The sequence below is a fragment of the Astatotilapia calliptera genome, chromosome 18 (genome assembly GCF_900246225.1).
Source record: "Astatotilapia calliptera chromosome 18, fAstCal1.2, whole genome shotgun sequence".
NCBI lineage: Eukaryota > Metazoa > Chordata > Actinopteri > Cichliformes > Cichlidae > Astatotilapia > Astatotilapia calliptera.
Genome location: NC_039319.1, coordinates 9,812,934 through 9,832,794, shown reverse-complemented (window position 1 = coordinate 9,832,794; position 19,861 = coordinate 9,812,934). Strand labels below are relative to the sequence as shown.

The 19,861-nt window shown below is 39.7% G+C and overlaps 2 protein-coding genes across 3 annotated transcripts; one reads left to right on the top strand and one right to left on the bottom strand.

Annotated features, from left to right (window-relative positions):
* Positions 1 to 1,432: 1,432 nt before the first annotated feature.
* Positions 1,433 to 8,877, bottom strand: LOC113010965 (transcription factor BTF3 homolog 4-like). 2 transcript variants are annotated; one of them, XM_026150275.1, is made up of 6 exons: positions 8,778 to 8,877; positions 8,241 to 8,300; positions 4,907 to 5,020; positions 3,759 to 3,960; positions 2,404 to 2,463; positions 1,433 to 2,098 (listed from the first exon to the last, which is right to left on the bottom strand). In XM_026150275.1, the coding sequence occupies exons 2-6, from the start codon at positions 8,292 to 8,294 to the stop codon at positions 2,052 to 2,054; spliced, it is 477 nt and encodes a 158-aa protein (XP_026006060.1). In that variant the 5' UTR covers positions 8,295 to 8,300; positions 8,778 to 8,877; the 3' UTR covers positions 1,433 to 2,051. The 2 variants fall into 2 exon arrangements, with proteins under 2 accessions (XP_026006060.1, XP_026006061.1); XM_026150276.1 differs by lacking the exon at positions 8,778 to 8,877 and adding an exon at positions 8,686 to 8,771.
* A 1,996-nt stretch (positions 8,878 to 10,873) lies between these two features.
* txndc12 (thioredoxin domain containing 12 (endoplasmic reticulum)) lies at positions 10,874 to 19,539 on the top strand. Its single transcript, XM_026150806.1, has 7 exons — positions 10,874 to 11,050; positions 12,098 to 12,158; positions 12,435 to 12,487; positions 14,920 to 14,993; positions 15,179 to 15,248; positions 17,032 to 17,115; positions 18,377 to 19,539. The coding sequence occupies exons 1-7, from the start codon at positions 10,951 to 10,953 to the stop codon at positions 18,454 to 18,456; spliced, it is 522 nt and encodes a 173-aa protein (XP_026006591.1). The 5' UTR covers positions 10,874 to 10,950; the 3' UTR covers positions 18,457 to 19,539.
* The last annotated feature ends 322 nt before the right edge of the window (positions 19,540 to 19,861 follow it).

Below are 19,861 nucleotides of genomic sequence, written 5' to 3'. Positions count from 1 at the left end.
CTTCCTCCCACCGTCCAAAGACATGCAGCTTGAGGGGATAGGTTAATTGGAAAATCCAAATTGCCATTGTGTGAATGTGCGAGTGAATGTGAGTGCGAATGGTTGTCTGTCCCTGTGTGTTAGCCCTGCGACAGACTGGCGACCTGTCCAGGGTGTACCCCGCCTCTCGCCCTATGACAGCTGGGATAGGCTCCAGCGCCCCCCGCGACCCTGAAAAGGATAAGCGGAAGCGAATGGAAGTTGTCCAGTTGGTCTTCTGGGCCAATTCTGTTACCTGGGCCTTAGGTTTGACACCTAACAGGGAAAGGCTACACTGACTGCTAGGTGGTTGCCAGGCAATGTGATGGTGCCATAATATATCATGTTTAATTCAACCTTTGTAAATATAAAGTAAAATTATACAGTTCTTTCATAAGGTTGATGTAGGCACATGAATACTAAAATGGTCATTTTCACCCATTGCTAGGTGGTAGCAAGGTAACATGATGATGTCATAATATCCCATATAGATAAGAACCTGTGTGTCAGGTTTTGCTGCTCAAGTCTTGATGTTATAGGATGAGTTTTTAAACAAGCGCAAGCAGATTTGGTGTATCGTAGTGGGATAGACTTGGCAACAGTGACAAGTGCTTCCAAGTAAGCCAGCAGACTGAGAGCAAAGTGCTGTGCAAGTGGTGGACTACATGTAGTGTTACTGCAAAGTGTTTAGGATCCACAGCTGCTCAGCCACAAAGAGGCATACCACACAAAATTACCATCAGCACAGAAACTGTACACCGGGAGTTTCATGGCTGAGCAGCTCCTGTAGGTGTAATCTGTAAGGGCTCAGCAGTTTTGGCCATGTAATGTAGCATAATAGGAAAAATGTCTCATTAACATTTACATTTCTGAGTCACTTTCCAATTGTTGTTTTAGTAACTATTAGATTGCTATGGCTATGACTTAAGGGTTAGCACTCTTATTTCCTTTACTACTCTCTGTTAAAGAGGGAACTAAAAGCATCTTTCCCAGCATTTCGAGAATTAAAACAGCTCCAGTTATAGCTGCCCAACATGTTCTTCGGCTGCAGAGGAAGCCAGAAGAGCCTGCCTGTACTCCTTGTACTGGAGTGAAAACGAGTACTCAACCCAACCCAAAACTTTTCCAAAAATAAACATGTTAGGGAAAGTTGGTGGATCACACCACTGTGAGACTACGAGGTTGATCCATTTCTTTTCTTCAAAACTTAAGCGTTTTTTTTCTTCCTATAGAAGCTTAACTATATTAAATAATTATATAGAATTACAGTAATGTGTTGAAGACAACATTGTTTTTCCTAGAAAGGATTCTGGATGCCCCCCTTCCTTATCCCTGTCTCCACGAGAGCTCATGGACACACTGTAACCAAAGAGCATCTGACTCAGTGTCCCGACAAAGAAAATTTTACTTTGACTGAAGGAGTTTGTCCCAATAATTTATTACACTTTGACATTAGGACTTCTGGAGTACATGAGAGCTCAGTTACTAATGAAAACAAGTATTTCACACATTAAGGCCTCACCAGACCACTTTACAGCTGCTCATCGAGGCGGATAGGTAGCAAAATATGGTTGACAAATCTGAACAGTAAAGTAAATGAAGAGAAACTCTAATAGCCCAAAAATGTTTTATTAAATTCATAATCACCACTATAATGTTAAGTGAATCACTCATTCACATTAACTGCAATTTAATAATCTCTTAAATACTAGCCACATTTAACCATATAAGAAGTTTATTTCTAAACTATTGCGAGTCCTTTGGGTGCTGAGAGTTACAGATACTGTGTCCACAATATCACCGACTAGTGAAATCAGAACTTAGGTGTGTGTGTGTGTGTCGTAGTGCTGCTGCGGCTGCAGGCTAACCCGAAATGGTTCACGTCTCTGGAGATGATGCACCGCACCTTTAACAACCGTTCCCCCACAAAGGGAGGTGCCCCTTGTGAGGCTGTGAGAGGTTAAAAAAAATTAAAATTAAAAACTGAAAACGGTTGACCAAGGGGGCAAAAAAAAATAAAAATAAAAGGAAAATCAGTTTGCTTCATTCTTTGAGGCTTCGTCAAAGTTCTCCACGAGATCTGCAAGACAGAAAACAACAAAGATCACCTGATTTTGTTCTGAAAGCAGAGCACAGTGTTCGGTTAAAGAGATTCAAGAGACAACTGCTGAAAGTGACAGTGATTTACTCCTCAAGGGAACCCCCCCCCCCCCCCATTATTCCTGATACCCTGAACCTTTAAACTATCTGATTAAACACACAAAATAACTGATGAACTACTATATGTGCCCCAAGCAAGATCAGAACCAGATATAAAAAACTAAAGTGAGATTTTACAGAGGAAGAAGCTTTGTTTACTTCAAGGATAATAATTTGTATCAATACCTGGGACATCGTCATCATCCTCTTCTGCGTTTTCCTCCTTGACTGCTTTCATTTCCATTGCTAAAAAAAAATGAAAACACAAAAATGTATCAAATGTTAAGGGTCACATTACAACTTCCACAATGCTAACATCCACTGATCCCTTGGTACAAAGCGGTGCTCTGCTGGGAAATTATTGCAGACTAAATATAACCCACCATTAAAACCAAACAACAACCTCCAGGGCTGTAAAATTAAGCTAGAAATATCATGATTAACCCTAATGTTATAGACTCTGATGTTAAAATGACTAATTTTCCGAAGAAGAAATAAATGATCGCTTCATCACAACTAGATAGTGACTCACTTTTGTTATTGCTTAGTTAGAGGTGTGGTAGTGCTGACTGATGTGTATCACCACCCCCACCAAATGGAATTGTGGTGCCTTTTGGAACACCTTAGTACAGTTATGAGAAATATTATGTTTGTTTGCTACAGGTCATCCAGGAACTTTGTGTTTCAGTTTTATTTTACTATCATATTTCTCATATTTAGTCTGTTACACACCTAAGTGACAGCTATCACGCTGTACTCAAGCTAACTAATGCTGATGTTTAAAAGTCAGAGTCCAAAAAGAAATGTGTCAAATTACATCAGCCATCTTTTATTTACAGTCTACGAGAGAGGCACAGAACCTGCCACACAACTTGCAGGATGAGCTGCAAACATAATATCAGAGTAGCTGTGCTAAAAGACCACAAAACATTATCATAAGCTGCAGAACGGCCCCTAAGAAGACGTCACGGTGACATTTTCCTTTATTTCTGCTCCTGTGTTGGACTCTGCACAGATTCACAGCACAGGGTTAGCTGTGCTGTGCTTCCAAGTGAAAAAGATGGTCCTGTCTCCCATGTTTGCTTCACTGGGTTTATTTTCATCTCCATGTGCATCATCTACAAGGCCAGCCCCTGCAGACTGAATCATCTAGATGCTCAGACCGTGTGCTGGAAGCGTTCCTGCCCTTACCAACTACCAACTACCCTGAGTGCTCTGAATCTTTCAGACTCACAGTCACGTTACGTCTAATCCTCAGTAACTCTAAACAAAACACTGCTGGATTAATGCACAATAATGTAAGAGCAAGTGTCTTAAGCAAGTTCAGCCATGACCAGCTGCAAACGCCCAAGTCATTTAAGCTCTGCGTTTGCCAACAGGGAGACCTGAACAATAGTCTCTCCTCTCACCACAATAATTCTTGTGTGACAAAAAAAAAAAACCTCTGTCTGACGTGACCGTGACCATTATTCGCATGACAACCTCAGAGGGCACTCTGACATTGTGACACGGAACGTGTGTTTTTGTGTGTGCATGCTCACATTGCCGTGGGAACTGCTCAGCCAGCTTGCGCAGGCTGCTGAGGCTGTCGGCTCCCAGCTGGCTCAGGATGCCGGGAAGCATCTCTGTCAGCTGTTTGGTCTCTCCGTGGCCCGTGATGGCGAAGGTGTTGGCAGACAGAGACGCCTGAACTTTGGGGTTGTTGAAGTGAATCACCGTCCCGTCATCTTTTATCATATTCACCTGAGAGAAAGAGGGAAACCGCACAGTCTGGATTAGAGCCTTTATCCTACAAGATTTTGCACTGTCAGGCTTACTAAGACCAGCCCAGGTATATTAGACACTCTGGTGGGAAGAGGATTCCAAAAACAGAAATACGTCTTAATGCTCTGAGGAAATAAAGTACTACAAACACAGAAGACATTTCAGTTTTCAAGAATCTGTGACAAATGCATTAATGTCCTTTGAGTAGTTTTTGTTGGGCCTGTCCCAGAAACACCCACTGTACAGATTATGCTATGTGACTGTATCAGGTTCCAAATGAGCAAGTGTGTGATGTGATTCAACCAAAATAAAGACGTATGAGACTGTTGGATTTAAGACTGGTCTATGAATCATGTTTTTCCTGAGGCACTAAACACCACAGTTTGCACATTTAAAACAGCCACATATAAGGTAAACAGATTTAAGCTAGGGGCTGGGTTGAGCATAATCAAACTCATCAATGGAAAACAAAATATATTATATTATTTGATGCTTGATGCCAAAGTAACGAAAAAAATATATACATCTAGCCCAAAATCACCACACTGTACAGGCCCTGCAAAAAAACAACAACAAAACTAACTGCTGTAATTATCTTAATATAAACAGTATGCTGTAAAGACAAAATATATATTCAGTCAAAAAAAGAAAACAAAACAAATGTGCATCAGGTAAAGGTCCCTTTTTTGTTTATGCTCTGATGTAACACAGACACTTTATGGTATGCCCATTTGCTGAAAGCTCCCTAAAAATAAACTGGAAGATGACATGACTGCATTTCACTTAGGCGCCCCCCCCCATCTTTCATCCTTTCGTATGCCGCATGACATAATGATAAAAAATTCAGGATCCTCAGAAAGAAACAAATCAAAATAGAACAGACACAGAGAGTGACAGTAGCATTAGTTTCCCTTTGATGGCTCACCTCTTCTATCCCTGCGATGTTGTTCACTGCCAGTTTCTTCAGAGAGCCCTGCAGCTTTTTGTCGTCAGCTGTTGCCGTTTTGTGAACAACCTTTTTCTTCCTGCGGGCCGTTCCCTGAAGGGGAAAAAATGGATTTCATAACCGAGTGAACCAGAATGTCAAACATAGTTAAGGTCACACGCGTCATCCTGTCACGGACATAAAATTACCCTCACAGAAAAAGACCTGTTTTTATTATTATTATAAATGAGTGGCTTATTCTTTCCATCTCAGAGTGCATTCTTCAAGATAATTACATTAATCTATAAATACTGTGGCTCAGGAGGCAGAGCAGTAGTCAGGTAATTTTCAAGGTCGGTGTCTTTGGTAAAGATTTTGAACCCCAAATTTCCCCAGAAGCAGCTGCATTTACACAACCCACAATGATTGTGATTGGCTCATTCATTACAATCATTTTAAATAGAAAAAAACAAAACAAAACAGATTAACTAATAGAAAATGGAGAGCCTCTACTAGCCTCTAGTACTTAGTGTCAAAATTGCAGAGCAGCGTCGGTACATCCACAAACAGCTAAAATACAGTGCTCCATTTGAAATGGAAAGTTGGAAATCTTGGAATTTTCAGCTGGAAGTTAGGCTTCCCACATGCACCAACATTGTGAGTGTAAACAGTAGGAAAACTGAAGAACCTGCCATGTGTACAACCACTGTTGTGTATTTGTCACTGGTTAGACAAGCAAACACAGAACCAAACCTTTTCATTAACATGTTGCAGCGACATGCTGTGGCGTCATGCTGCAGCAGTGGTGGCAATGACAAAAAGGACAGAAGGAAGGGCTGAAAATGCTAAGATTCTCACTGGTAGTGATCAGGATGGACAGGATTAGAAATGAGTACATCAGAAGGACAGCTCAAGTTAGAGAGGCAAGGCTGAGATGGCTTGGATATGTGCCGAACAGGGGTAGTGTATATATTGGACAATGGATGTTGAAGATGGCACTGCCAGGCTGCAGGAAGAGAGCAAAACCACAGTGAAGAATTCATGAAAGCAGTGAAGGAAGACATGCAGGGGGTTGGTATGACAGAGAAGATGCTAGGGATAGGGTGAGATGGAGGCAGGTGATCTACTATGGTGATCACTAAAGGGAGCGGCTGAAAGTATGGAACATACTTCACTTTAAATTTAAACATCTGTCCAGTTAGGAAGACCTGAGCGGTAGGGCTGTGCGATAAATCTCATATCCCGATGTAAGACATCTATCGCCCGATAACGATATAAATCACAAAAATGTAACATTTTCTGTAAATTCTGTGAATCTCGGGCAGCTCGACTTGCGGGAAGTGTTTCCAGCTGGGCGTCGTGTAACTGGAGTCGAGTGTTTTAACCAATGCATGAAACGATACATTTTTAGCATGAAACGATACATTTTTAGACATAAGTTGTAACGGCCGCCGTTTTCTTTGTGAGTATTTATTACACGGTGTGCTGCAGGGAAAAGCCTGTTCTAACGTTTGAGTCTAAGATTTATTTTTTTAGCACCTAACAGCTCTTTTTTGCTTCTCATCCGTAAATACTCCGCACACTCTTTCACGTGATTCAGTTTATTTTGAAAAGTCTTAACAGGATCTTGAGCTTTATTGTGAAAGGTTTATGTGGAAAATAAACACTGACGTTGTTGCTAACGACAATGCATAAAAACAGGTGCTTGTCCGTCAGTAGTGTGATTATATTAAATATAAGAGAAAGAGAGAACTTTAAGAAATTAATATAGCCACTGCAGTGACCATCAAAACGATGAAAAAAATATTGCCGTAAACAGTTTATTTTGCGACACCACGAAACAAATGATAGCGTAAAATGAAACTATAGATGTTTTTATATCGTCATCCGATATATATCGTTATATTGAACAGCCCTACTGAGCGGTGTACCATAAAGACAGACATAATGAGTTCCCTTATTTTACATGACTGGTGCTAAACATATAACCTAGTCCGAAGGAGATTATGCACGTTACTCAAACTGCTGAAGAAGAAAATTTATCCCACAGAAAGAAGCCGAGCAGTACAATTAAAGCAGAATTGGTGCACTCTCAGAAATGTACCTGAATTCATTTAGAGATAAAGAAAACACATTTTGATGCTTGGTTCATTTTATACCAAGTCTGTTTTACAGTGCCAGCAATACAGCTAATAGAGCATAAGCCTATTTCAAGGCTAGTTATCAACAGGCAACAAAATCAAAGGAAATGTTTTCACTTTGGAACAAAGGTAAACACCACGTCATCTTCATTGGTATATGGGAGACACACTGAGTAATGTGAAGATTCCATGTCACATGAGAAACAAACAGTAGCACTGAGAATGTACTAAGTGACAACATAAACAAATGTATGAATTCACATGATTTTCTGCAGCACTGCTTTCTTTACTTATATGTAACTGGATTAAGAAAGAAAGCTGCCAACCACGGTGGTGATACTGGGGGTTTTGTCAAGCTGTGTAATGTAAAGAAATCCTGTTTATGTTCACAGTGTCACAGCACAGGTCACTCCACTGGACAAGTACAACTGATTTTTTTTAAGTACCAAGAGAAAAGACATACCTTACTGTATGTCATGTGACCTTCCATGTGACCATATTAAGCAAAACATGGTCAGTATTGATGCACTGGTAAGCAAAATATTACACCCAAAAAAGGGAAGTTAGTCCAAAAGTTCAAACCACACTACTCAATTGAAGCGAATCAAACTTCTGTGATGGTTGAATTATCAGAAAGCTTCTATAGGTTGAAGAACAGAAAACATAGAAAGGTGCTTAAGCCATGTGAGATATTGGTTGCCTCCTCCACCCAGTGAGCTAAACTAGTGTCCACTAACCTTTTGTTTTTTATTTTAAGGAAGAGCTTTACTCCCACCCAAATATTTAAACCAGACATTATGCATCTATATTTCAGCACCACAAATTCATTGTGATAGATACACAGAAACAAGAGTCTGTTGAGGGTCACTCCAGTTTAAAAAAAAAATGTTGAGAATGTCGACGTGAGGTTAAAGGAATTTCAGAGCAAGAAAAACAAATAACGCCACCTAGTGTGTGACTGAAGGCTTCACAATAAATGTGAACAAAGCCAGAGAGGCCACAGATGAAGGGGCACAGCTCTGCCCTCCCCCAAAAAGGGAATGCTGAGGTCAGGAGGAAACACCTGACCTCAGCTGAATACCATCACACCTTGAAATGAGCAGGAAAATGAACCCATGACAGATGAATCCAAAATGTGACATCTGTTAAGTTACCATAATTAGAATAAAAGAAGAGATCCAGCAGACTCTTACCTTTCCACCTATTCGGACCTGAGCCTGAAGTTTAGCGAGCTTCTCTTGATTCATAGTGTTCTGTTTTGAAAGTAAAAAACAAAACACACATTTAACGTGATTTTATTCCCATGCTTATCAAAGAGGGGAAAAAAACAGTTTTTGTTTTTTTCAGCTCTTAATACCACCATCTGCCTGAGGAGCGCCGCATGCTGCTGCTGAAATACAATAGTCCCAGCATGAGCTACAATAATCCCCCAAAATAACAAACTGGAAATGAGCTGACTGACAATCTAATCGTTACACTCAACCTGCTGACCATTATACACTGAATGTGATGAAGAGATATATCTGGGCTTTGTCGTTTTAAATTACATCCACGATAACTGTAGCTAGTTAGGCTGCTAACTAGTTGAGCAGCTAAGCTAATGCTAGCACCAAACTAGAAGAAACAAGCTGAACGCACCTGCTTTGGTATCGACACCTAAATTTAAGCTCAAATCCAACGATGGAAACAAACCAGCGCAGATGTCTGCTGAGAAATACCCCCCAAATTACCTGTGGTAATGAATTTGCTGACGGTCAGTTGTACTAGTCTCGCCGTTAACCACCCAGCTTAGCTTAAACTATCGTTAAGTCAACAGCAATTACATACATTTCCTGTTGGGATTTTCACTATAAGGTTTAAATAACGCCCGTCAAACGATGTTATATAGCTTTTATCCAGGTGAAAAGGACATAAATGCAAATGTTAAAAATATCTCAAGTTAAATTTAAACTTATATTAACTGACATATGTAAATATATTGTATATTTGCTATATTTCGATGTAGTTCAAACTTTTATTTTGGCACAACTTTCCGGTGTCATATCAGAATTTCGTTGTCTAGCTTCACTATGTGACAAAGCAGCGAAGAGCACGCGGTTATGTGGATGTGATGTCATATGACCCGCCCCTCCAAAAGGAAAATGAATCACCGTTGGCCAATAGTAAAACGCGGACACACACGCGCGCACAAACGTGCACGCCCACAAACACAACATGATTATAACAAAAATGAAAGTTTTAGGGAAGTTTACATACATTCGTCACGGACATTAATGTCATGGTAATTTGGGGCTTTTCATGATTTCTTTCGATTTTTTCTTTATTCAGGTTGGTATGACTGGACAAAATCCTTTAATTAATTTAAATAAACAAGAACTGTGTGCACAAGTTTGTGTTTATTTTGGATTTTCTATAACCCATACAGGGTATATATGAACAAAATCCCATTAATGATTGGTTAAAGTTGCATCTCGACCGCTGATATTTGACCAATCTTTTTGGCAGATTTGGTAAAGTTTTAATTGGTTTCCTGGCACAGATCCGGCTATTAAGCATAGTCCACAAATTATCAACAGAGGTTGAAGTTGGGGTTTTGGGAAGGCCATTTTAGAAACTTAATGTTAGCCTGCTTTATCCATTCCTAACCCATTTTTGATTTGTATTTGGGATTATTGTCTCTTCGAACACCCAATTGTGCTCTTCCCTTCTTTATTATTCTAACCACTTTGTGCAGTGTACCAGTACCACTGGCAGCAAAAGAGTCCTAGAGTGTAATGCTACCACCACCATGCTTGACCAATGAGAAAAGTGTTCCTAGGTTTAAAAGCCTCATCATTACTACTCCAAACATACTTTTCATCATTGTGGTCAAATAGCTCAACTGTTCTCCAGAAGCCATTTGGTTTGTCCATGTGAAGGGCTGCAAACACTAGTCGAGCCTGAAGGTGTTGACTTTGAAGCAGCACCTCTCAGACCATGGTGATGTAAAACTCACTTCACTGTGGACAGTAACACTGGTGTCACATCAGTTTCTAATTCATGACAGGCTTGAGCCTTGGTTGTGCCCGGGTTGTTTCTGAACATCCTAACCTGTTTCCTCTGATCTAAAGGTGACAGTTTGGGTCTTCTTCCAGACCTTGGAAAAGTGGTGATACATCTGGAAACTTGTAGTTGTGTACAGGTAATTAAAGTTATGATCTTGAAATCTGCAGTTGTTTCAAAATGACTCCAAGACACCTTCCCAACGGAAAGCTACAATTCTACAGATCTCCTTTGAGAAATTACCGGTTGTTGTCAATTGTGATCACCAAGGAGAAGTTAACACTTTTTGGCCTTGTCAAGTTAAAAGACATTGTAGAACCTTGAGCTCTGCTTATTAAAAGATCTAATTGAGTGTATGAATATATTTTAGCCTGTGTGTAAACATTTGATCCTGTGTGGACTACAGGAAATCAAAAATAAATTGTGCAAACAACTCTCATTTCCTATAGTCATTAAAGATGTAAGTTGTACAATCATTCAACTCTGGAAAAATAACTGTTCAAATCCCGTCGATTTGTAAAAGCAGATTTAAACTTCTGACTGAAGTGAACATTCAAAGGGACCATGGAAAACTAAATAATCTAGGCAAATAAACAGAAAATTGTAAATTTTCTTTTATTAAAGAAAGAAAGAAAGAAAGAAAGAAAGAAAGAAAGAAAGAAAGAAAGAAAGAAAGAAAGAAAGAAAGAAAGAAAGAAGAATTGTAACATATATTTATTAAAAAACAAAACAAAACCAGGTTTTCCTGTGCACAGCTTTTATTATGAAACGCGGCTGTTATACATCCGGGTCACTTGGCTAACTATCGGTCACTGCTATTAGCTGTTCCCGTCCGCATTTTGACAAGGAAAAGCACTCAAAATGCAAACCTCTCTGCTGAACTTCGGCCTTTTCTCAGTTTTTCAGCTTTTAATCTCTTTATCGTGTTTCCAGGAGGTTGTGGAAGCCACCAGCGGGAGAGGTGAGTCTAAATCTGGAGTTAATGATTGATTTAAAGCAGGATCTTTGTGTAGCTTCATTGATATTGTCATCAGTGGCAGAGCAGAGCAGAGCCAGATGTCTTTCACCCTGAAACCTAATATCCGTGTCCTGGTTTACTGAGCAGGTGTAAGCATGTGTTTCTGTCGGGCAGACATAATTTGTAGTTTTTCTGGTCAGCTTAGCCGAGTTGTTTTATAGCTTTAAGTCCTCTACAGACCTGAATTTTCCTTTTAGTTTAACGATTTCTTCATTACTACTGTATTAACTTATAATTATACTCACTCAAATTAAAATGTTTTTCGCTAAGAACACAGGAAGATGAGATATATGCTTAAATAAAATATGCCTACATGAATGTTGTTCATTTTGATTGGAAAAAAAAGTTGTACAGTATGAATGTAATTAGTAGTGGGCGTTAAAAGAAACAAGCTAGTGAATGCGATTAAAGTTTAGTACTGAAACAAATGATTAATCCGTTGATTGCCATCTTAATTATTCAGAAGTAGCAGTAGAAAGAGTAGAAAATAAAGAGGATGTTAAATAAAATGTTTTTTTGTCTTTTTATCAAACAGCTTTTTCTTCTTGCAGATTTTGCCGGTTTATTTCTGATAAATTCGCCACATTTTAATTCTCAGTTTTCCCATTTTTTTCTTACATTTTTTCCTCATAAATTTTCCAGATTTTAATTTTAATAGTTTTTTCTTTAGTAAATTTGCCACTTTATTTTTGTTTATCTAAAATGTATTTCATGCTTATTAATAGTACTACTAGTAATAAGCTACTACTACTTTTATTATTGGTGAAGTAGCTGTATAAAGTACCTTGTTTCAGCCCTGTTTGCTATAGCACTATCTAGCCAGCGACTTTTATATGACTAATATCAAATAACTTGCCATTCAGTAGTATTTGCCAGAGTTTCCTCATACCCCTATCTATTGATTGAGTATTTAGGGCGAACACACCCTGGTGTGCAACACAATACCAGATACACAGTGTGGGTGTGCTCATTGATTGTCTCTGCCTGCAGGATTCGGTGATCACATCCACTGGAGGACGCTGGAAGATGCCAAGAAAGAAGCTGAAGCCAGGTGAGCTAAAATATTACAAACACTTCCTGAAATGCTGCCAAAGAGCCTTTTGTGCAAAGATTAGCCCGAGGCAGCTGTTAAAACCCCCCACGCATATATCTATTTTTGTCCTGGTTAGAGGAGCAGATTGACAAGTTGTCAACGAGCGGGTGTAGTTTTTCATGTGTGGCAATTTCAGACTTTAAAAACATGGAGCAGTGTGAGGAGTTTTCAGTTTGGAACAGCATGAGTTTAATTTTGGTTTTGATGCACTTTTAAATGTGTTTAAATTAACAGCGGGCTGCCGATCATGGTCATCATCCACAAGAGCTGGTGTGGAGCCTGCAAAGGTAAAATAATGTTCCACCGAAAAATCTCTTCTATAACGTAAAAATACGCCACATTAGGTGTAATTAAAATCATGGTGAACATTTTTGAATTTAGTCGATTGACATTACTTTGAAGAGAGAATCAAAGCCAGAAATGTTGCATATTTCCTGCTTAAATATACCGTATTTCCCGGACTACAGAGCGCACCTGAATATTAGCCGCACAAGCTAAAATCAGGGGAAAATCCTGTTTTGTACATATATTAGCCGCACCTGACCAAAAGCCGCAGGTGTTTCAATGTTGACTTATCATATGTAAGAGAATATGCACAAAGCGAATTGTCAGGAAAGAGATGGCTGTTTGGAGACATTACTTTTATTAATATTTTGAAAAACAAGTTATGGGTACATATTTGCATAACTTTTTAGGTATATGTACAAGTAGCGGTAATTACAAGTACAAAACATGTACTGTGCTTCATAAATGAGTAACAAATGTAGTACATAACAGTAACCTACAGCACACCAGAAAAATAGATTCGGACTACCTTTTAGGCTCAGGTGCAGCGACACGGCTTTAACAAGAAGAAAAGTCAGTCATTCACCACCATCTTTCTCTTCTTCCTGCGCACTAAAACCACCAAAGTCCTCTTCTCCAGTGTCGGAAACGAACAGGCTCAGGATGGCTTCGTCATCCACTCTTCTTCTCTCCTTCGTTGTCACTTTCAAAACCAAAGAAATCCTCATTGTCAGTGTCAGAGTCGAACACCCTCAGAAGGGCCGTGGCGGTGTCCTCCTCTCCATCATGCAGCAGTCCAGCCCTTCAAAATCCGTTGGTGATCGTGGATGTTTTCACACTTTTCCACGCTGTCAGAATCCAATGGTGGAGTTGGGCATAACTTGCTTTTCGCAAGTTTATCGCCGCTCGTCATCCACGCCTCCAGCTGAACGCGTAGCGCTACTTTGAAGTTCGTTTTTCGCGCTACTTCGTACGGCACTACGTTGCCTGGCGGATGGACATGTGACCAACATACCACTCTTGAACCCCGATCCTTCCGCCAGGCAACGTAGTGCCGTACAACAGCGGAACAAACAAAACAAATCCGCTCATGGACAATCCATAGAAAAGCTGCACCTGACTAAAAGCCGCAGGGTTCAAAGCTTGTGCAAAAAGTAGCGGCTTATAGCCCGACAATTACGGTATATATATATTTTTTTTACAGAAAACATTTAAACATAAAAGGGTTAAAATTTAGACAAGTTGTCTGAGTCATCAAATACTGTACACGTGAAGCTTTTATGATCAGTAAATTTATGTACACGTAATAATAGTAGCTTCACTTTGTTGAACAACCAGGACAAGGTGTTGAAATTACGCTTACACCTCTTAAGATATCACATTTTTTTGTAATTGACTGGTTCATTAAGTGTTAAAATGTGGACATTTGAGAATTTAGTATGTTAAACTTTAGATCTGTGGCTCATGAACAAAAATGAACATGTTGTGTTGTCTGCGAGAACAGGCTGTTGTATGGATACTTTAAAACGCCCCTAAAGCGCTGCTTTTTTAGTGCAGGGCATGTTACCAGTGGTTTAGCAGCCTGCCAGAAAGCTCCTGAAAACCTGTAAGGTAGCAATGCAGAGATGCTTAAACACCTGAAGCTGTACAGATGCTGCTGGGCCTTTTTAAAACCGCAGTGATGTTAGTTGCTTATGTCAGGTGTTTGTGTATGTGGACTCCCAGGTATTTAAATCTGTGCATCTGCTCAAACCCTGGGGTCTGTTTATGATGAACAGCCAATCAGAAGAAAGTCGCCTTAAAGGTAGATGAGCTAAACCAGCTCCTTTCAGACAGAAGATGAACTAAGGAGCTAAACAAGGATGATTCTGAGTCATGCAAGGCCCCTCTTGTAAAGTCCAAGAATGACAAAAGTTGGAGATGAAATCGATCTACAATGCCTGAAATTGAGTTTTATATTTGTTTAATTAACTTAGGATATTGCTTAACAATTTCAATGTCACAGAAAATATATTCATGGAAAAATATTTCTGTTGAAAGCAGAATCAACTGTTTTTATCAGCTTTTTAAAATGATCCAAATCGTGGCTACAGTGTTGTTGTTAATCAGGAAGCCCGTCTTTGGATCTCAGCCAGATGCCTAATGTGGAAAATTGGGACAAACAAAGCAATCAGGAAATGACAAAAACCGGAAGGGTTGTTGGAAAAAGTGACTATTTTCAGTAACAAGTGAAATGTAACATGAGAATTCAGCAGATCTGAAAATTTGAGTTTTATTTTTTTACTTAAAGGAATGTCTTAATTCTAAAACTAAAGAACAACAGAGGCTTTTAATTATTTAAGTTTCTTCATTGTAAATATAAAAGCTCTGGTTGGTTTGCATTTGATTGTGGTGTAAAATAACCTCTTTATTATGTTGTTGTTTTTATAATCAGCACTGAAGCCCAAGTTTGCTGAATCCAAGGAGATCTCTGAACTGGCACACAACTTTGTAATGGTGAACCTGGAGGTGAGGATATATTGAAAGCACCTTAAAGCAGCTGCTTCTTATATTTTCTGTTTATTTCAGTGTATTGATGTAAAACTATCAAGTTTTTGTTCCCTTTTATTTCTTGTTTTATCATCATGCTACAAGTCAGAATTGACACATTGGCTGTTTTTGGATTTGTTTCCACTAATCTCTCATTTTAACAGGATGAAGAGGAGCCAAAGGATGAAGCCTTCAGCCCAGATGGGGGATACATTCCTCGGATTCTTTTCCTTGGTAGGAAAGCGGGGGCGTAATCAGCCTTGATGTAAACATCTTTGAGGAGTGACTCCTTGTGCAGTTAGTGGTAATAGTAATAGTTTTCTGGTCCAGGTTACATTATATTATCAGAAAACAGAAAGTTTTTAGAACTAAAGACAAAGTTAGTATTGTTATAAATAATACAACGAAAAGTTTCTAAACAATATTGTCATACAAGTCTCATCCACTTCTCTTTGGGAAATGTTTAAAAAAGACCTAATGGGCAGGTTGAACTTCCTGCAGTTCTACACATAAACTCAAAAGTTTATGAATGAATTGTGTCTGTACTTTTTATGCACTTATTTGCCCTAAAAAGAATAATTTGGCCAGACATTCCTTCCGAGAAGATATATCAGATCTGAACCAGAGGTTGACATGACCCTGTTGTAGGTCAGACAGGCTGTAAAAGGTGTGGAAGCTTGTTTCAGCCACTGCAAAAATATTTTTGCTATCCATAAGTCAAAATTTAGATGGAGAGAAATTTGCCTCAAAAGTGTTACAAATGGGTAGGAAGCGTGAACTAAAATTTGCAAACGTGAGCAACTTTTGAGGACTCGCAAATGCACACTCCAATCCACGTAAACTTTTTTAAAAATGCGTCTATCCAAAGAATCCAAAGGCTAAAAGTACAGGCAACATCCCTTGCTTACTTGCTGGGCCGATCGTGGCTCAAGAGTTGGCAGTTCGTCTTGTAATCGGAAGGTTGCCGGTTCGAGCCCCAAGGTCATTGTGTTCTTGGGCAAGACACTTCACCTGTTGCCTACTGGTGGTGGTCAGAGGGCCCGGTGGCACCAGTGTCCAGCAGCCTCGCCTCTGTCAGTGCACCCCAGGGTGGCTGTGGCTACAATGTAGCTTACCATCACCAGTGTGTGAATGTGTGTGTGAATGGGTGAATGACTGAATGTGTAAAGCGCTTTGGGGTCCTTAGGGACTAAGTAAAGCACTATACAAATACAGGCCATCTACCATTTTTACTATAAAGCCTTAAATGCGTGTGCACAATTGCCTGATACGTACAGATCATGTCCCAGGCCCACCTGGGATTTTTCACACTGAAAGCTTTGCACAGATCCACAGACGTAAGTTGCGTTCTTTCACAGTGTAAACTGGGACATCTTAGTTTTATGCTTGTGGATCATAAGGTATGCATTTGCAACACTTTTAAAGCAAATGTCTCTCCATAAATTTCAAGTTATCAACTTAAAGTGTCAATTTAACTCAAATTTCAAGTTATGTTTTGAACTTTCAGTTATTTTCTTAGTAATTACATCAAAAGTTTGACATAATGATGGGAAATTTTGACGTATGGACGGCAAAAAATGTCTTTTTCCCTTTTAGTGTGCCTTGATCATCAAAATGTTGAAAGCCGGTGATTTAGACAGCCAGCAGTCTTTATTAGTTTATCCTGCACGCACAGACTCACGTTATACTAAGAAAAAGCTGTGCGCTGTGCTGGGAACTGCCCAGCATGGCAGGTCTCAGCATGCTGCTACATCAAAGGAGAAGCTGATTAACAGATGTATGGCTACAACAGCTGTGCTGCTCAATATCACTGCTCTTTGAGCTACCCGGCCCGGCCCTACACCACACCGCACCACCACCCAGACTTTTCTAATAAAACCCACCTCTTCATAAATAAACATCAGAATATCATATGAGGAATTATTCGTCAAGAACATCTTAGATTAAATGAAAAACACAGTTTTTGTTTTATTTGTTTCAACTATTTCTTTTTCTCCCCTCTTTATTTCCTTCACAGATCCGCTGGGCCATGTCCATCCTGAAATCAACAACAAAAATGGGAACCCCAACTACAAGTACTTTTACAGCAATGCAGAACACGGTAACAGTTCAGATGATCATTTCTCTGTTGGTGGGATATTAAATTCACTTCACAGCCAATTTAAGGTTGCTTTATATTATAAGATCCTACAAACTGTCCTCTATGAGCAAACACTTGGTGGTGGGGAGGAAGAACTCCCCTTTAAAAGGAAGAGCAGGCTCAGGGAAAAGATGCCCTGGTTGGTTTGGAACTGAGGGGTAGAAAAGAGAGAAAACAGGACAAAAAACAAATTTCAGAAGAGGAGAGATGAGATTTACTGTACTGCAGACTACACTGAACACGTTTTTTTAGGTACACCTGTTTAACTGCTTGCTAACACAGATCTCTAATCAGCCAATCACATAGCAGTAAGCCAATACATTTAAGCATACGGACAACCTACTGAAGTTCCAACTGAGCATCAGAATGAGGTGAAAAGGTGATTTCATTTACTTCGAAGGTGGCAGGTCGTTGGTACCAGACTGGATATATTTAAGAAACTGAAGACCAACCCGGGTGAAACTCCTGTTATTTAGGAACAGGAAACTGATGCTACAGTTTGCATGCACTCACCAAAATCTGACAACAGAAGACTGGAAAAACGTTGCCTGGTCAGATGAGTCTCGATTACACAACACTGCCATGGTCTGGTCACAATTTGGCATAAACAACAAGAAAGCATGGATCTATCCTGTATTGCAGGGGTGTCAAACATAAGGCCCGGGGGCCAGAATCAGCCTGGCAAAGACTCCAATATGAACCCAACAAGGTGGCTTTAGAAAATGTGAAGTAGGGTATAAATTTTATGTTTAACTGTATTTGTGTAAGTTTCACAGCTTGTCCTGCTGATTAAAAACCTCCCCCATGGTTACCAAAGTAACTGAGTAATACGTAAGAAATTAATCAGCAGCTAGTTTTTCTCATATTAAGACATCTCAGGGAGTAAATGTGTAGTTGGACCTCTTCACGCTGACAGAGTTGCACTGGTTCAGCCCACTTAAGATTAAACCATCATGTGATGTAAAATCACCTGAAATATCTCTTCCTTTAAAAAAGGAGTTCTTCTTCCCTCCTGTCACCATGTAGTTAGGTATACATTACTGGATCATTAAGGCTCTTTCTATAATATTGTAGGGTCTTTACCTTCATCTTAAAGCACCTTAAGACGACTGTGGTTGTGCCTTGTTGCTGTACAAATACAACAAAACTTCAGATATATCTTCCAAACTTTCAGCAGTTCATGTTTATTTATTTCTGCCTTTCTTTCCTCTCTGCTACTCAGTTATATCCGGTATGAAGGAGGCTCAGGACAAGCTGACAGGGGACACCTTCAACCAAGGTCACACTGGAGATGAGCTGTGAGGAGGCTACGACGGGCTTCAGGCTGTAAGGGCTAAACTTCCTCTACCTGAGCCTGTGCTTTCAAGTTCCTCCAAACCACCCCTTAGGATATTTATCCTTTTTCACACAGTGGGGTTTGTCTCACTGACTGAAGCCAACCATTATAGGAATCGGTGCTTTAGTATTTCTCTCTGTCTTTTACTCCTCCTCCTAATGTAATTAAATGCCATATACTGTACTTACTGTCTGTAGAGGATACAACCAACTCAAATTAGCCACGTTTACTGCCATCTGTTGTCAGTTAGTTAGAAACATCACACCTTTGAAAAGCCAAGACTTTAGGAAGATGCTCCGTCTGCCATAGACAAGTTTCATTTCTCAAACACACAAAGAGACCTTTAAAGTTTTCACCCAGGAGCATTGAAGCTACACTTTTCACCTTAGTTCCGATTAAGTCTTTAAACGCCTCCAGTGATGTGCTTCCAGAGATCCTCTACAGTAGGTGTATCTTATCTGTCTGTGAAACTTTTCACCATGCACGACATGGGCTTTGAACATCTGATTTATTACTGATTTATTCCCACCAGTTTGTGTATACTTACTCATCCAAACCATAGACAGTATGGAAGATGGCTGGAGCTACCATGACGCCACGCTCTGGTTAGTGAAGTCTTGTTCTAAAGCCTCAATGAGCTTATTCGCTGTCACCTTCTTTTGGGTTTTGAAACCATCAGCTCATCAGGAAGCGTTTAAAAAGTCAAGGGAGAGGGTCTTTTCCACATAGACTTCTATAGGACCCGAGGTCTTTTTGCAACCACTCGAATCGCCCCCTGATGATCATTAGAAAGAAAGCAGTTATGAGGTACTTTGTGCTTCTGGCGTCACTTTTCAGACACTGAAACTGCCTCCACCTTTTATACAGTCTATGATCTATATTACAGTTTTTGTTTTTCCTGTTTTGCTGCTTGTAAAGTGACACCACTCTTCATTTTTTATGGGCCTCATTAAACTCTTGAATTAAGGGAAGGGATCATTTGTGAAGTGTCTTGATGTATTTTATACATGAACACGGCCAAGTGTGCAAATAAAGTTTGTTTGGTTGAACGCTTTGACTCATTTCACTCTGAGCCTCACAAGGTTTTATTATTGTATTAAGTAAAACTGGAACTAGTCTCATAGCAGGACAGGAATCAGCTGGAGCACCCTTGGGTGGAGTTTGCATGCTCTCCCTGTGGTTTCCTACCACAATCCAAATACATGCAAGTTAGATTAATTGATTATAAATTGGTTGTAGGTGAATGGGAGCAGGAATAGCCTAGGGACTTGGTAGGCTGTACTCCTCTTTGATAGGCTTCGGCCTCCTGGTTTTAAAAAAAAATAAAAAAAATAAAAAAAATAAAAAGGATAAACTGAACTAGGTGTGACT

Excerpts from the sequence above, each read along its gene's own strand:
- LOC113010965 (XM_026150275.1), bottom strand. The coding sequence starts at position 8,294 with ATGAATCAAGAGAAGCTCGCTAAACTTCAGGCTCAGGTCCGAATAGGT. Across the intron at positions 3,961-4,906 it reads ACATCGCAGGGATAGAAGAG|GTGAATATGATAAAAGATGA; the intron begins GTGAGCCATCAA and ends TCTTTCTCTCAG. Across the intron at positions 2,464-3,758 it reads TGAGCAGTTCCCACGGCAAT|CAATGGAAATGAAAGCAGTC; the intron begins GTGAGCATGCAC and ends ATTTTTTTTTAG.
- txndc12 (XM_026150806.1), top strand. The coding sequence starts at position 10,951 with ATGCAAACCTCTCTGCTGAACTTCGGCCTTTTCTCAGTTTTTCAGCTT. Across the intron at positions 11,051-12,097 it reads GGAAGCCACCAGCGGGAGAG|GATTCGGTGATCACATCCAC; the intron begins GTGAGTCTAAAT and ends CTCTGCCTGCAG. Across the intron at positions 14,994-15,178 it reads TTGTAATGGTGAACCTGGAG|GATGAAGAGGAGCCAAAGGA; the intron begins GTGAGGATATAT and ends TCATTTTAACAG.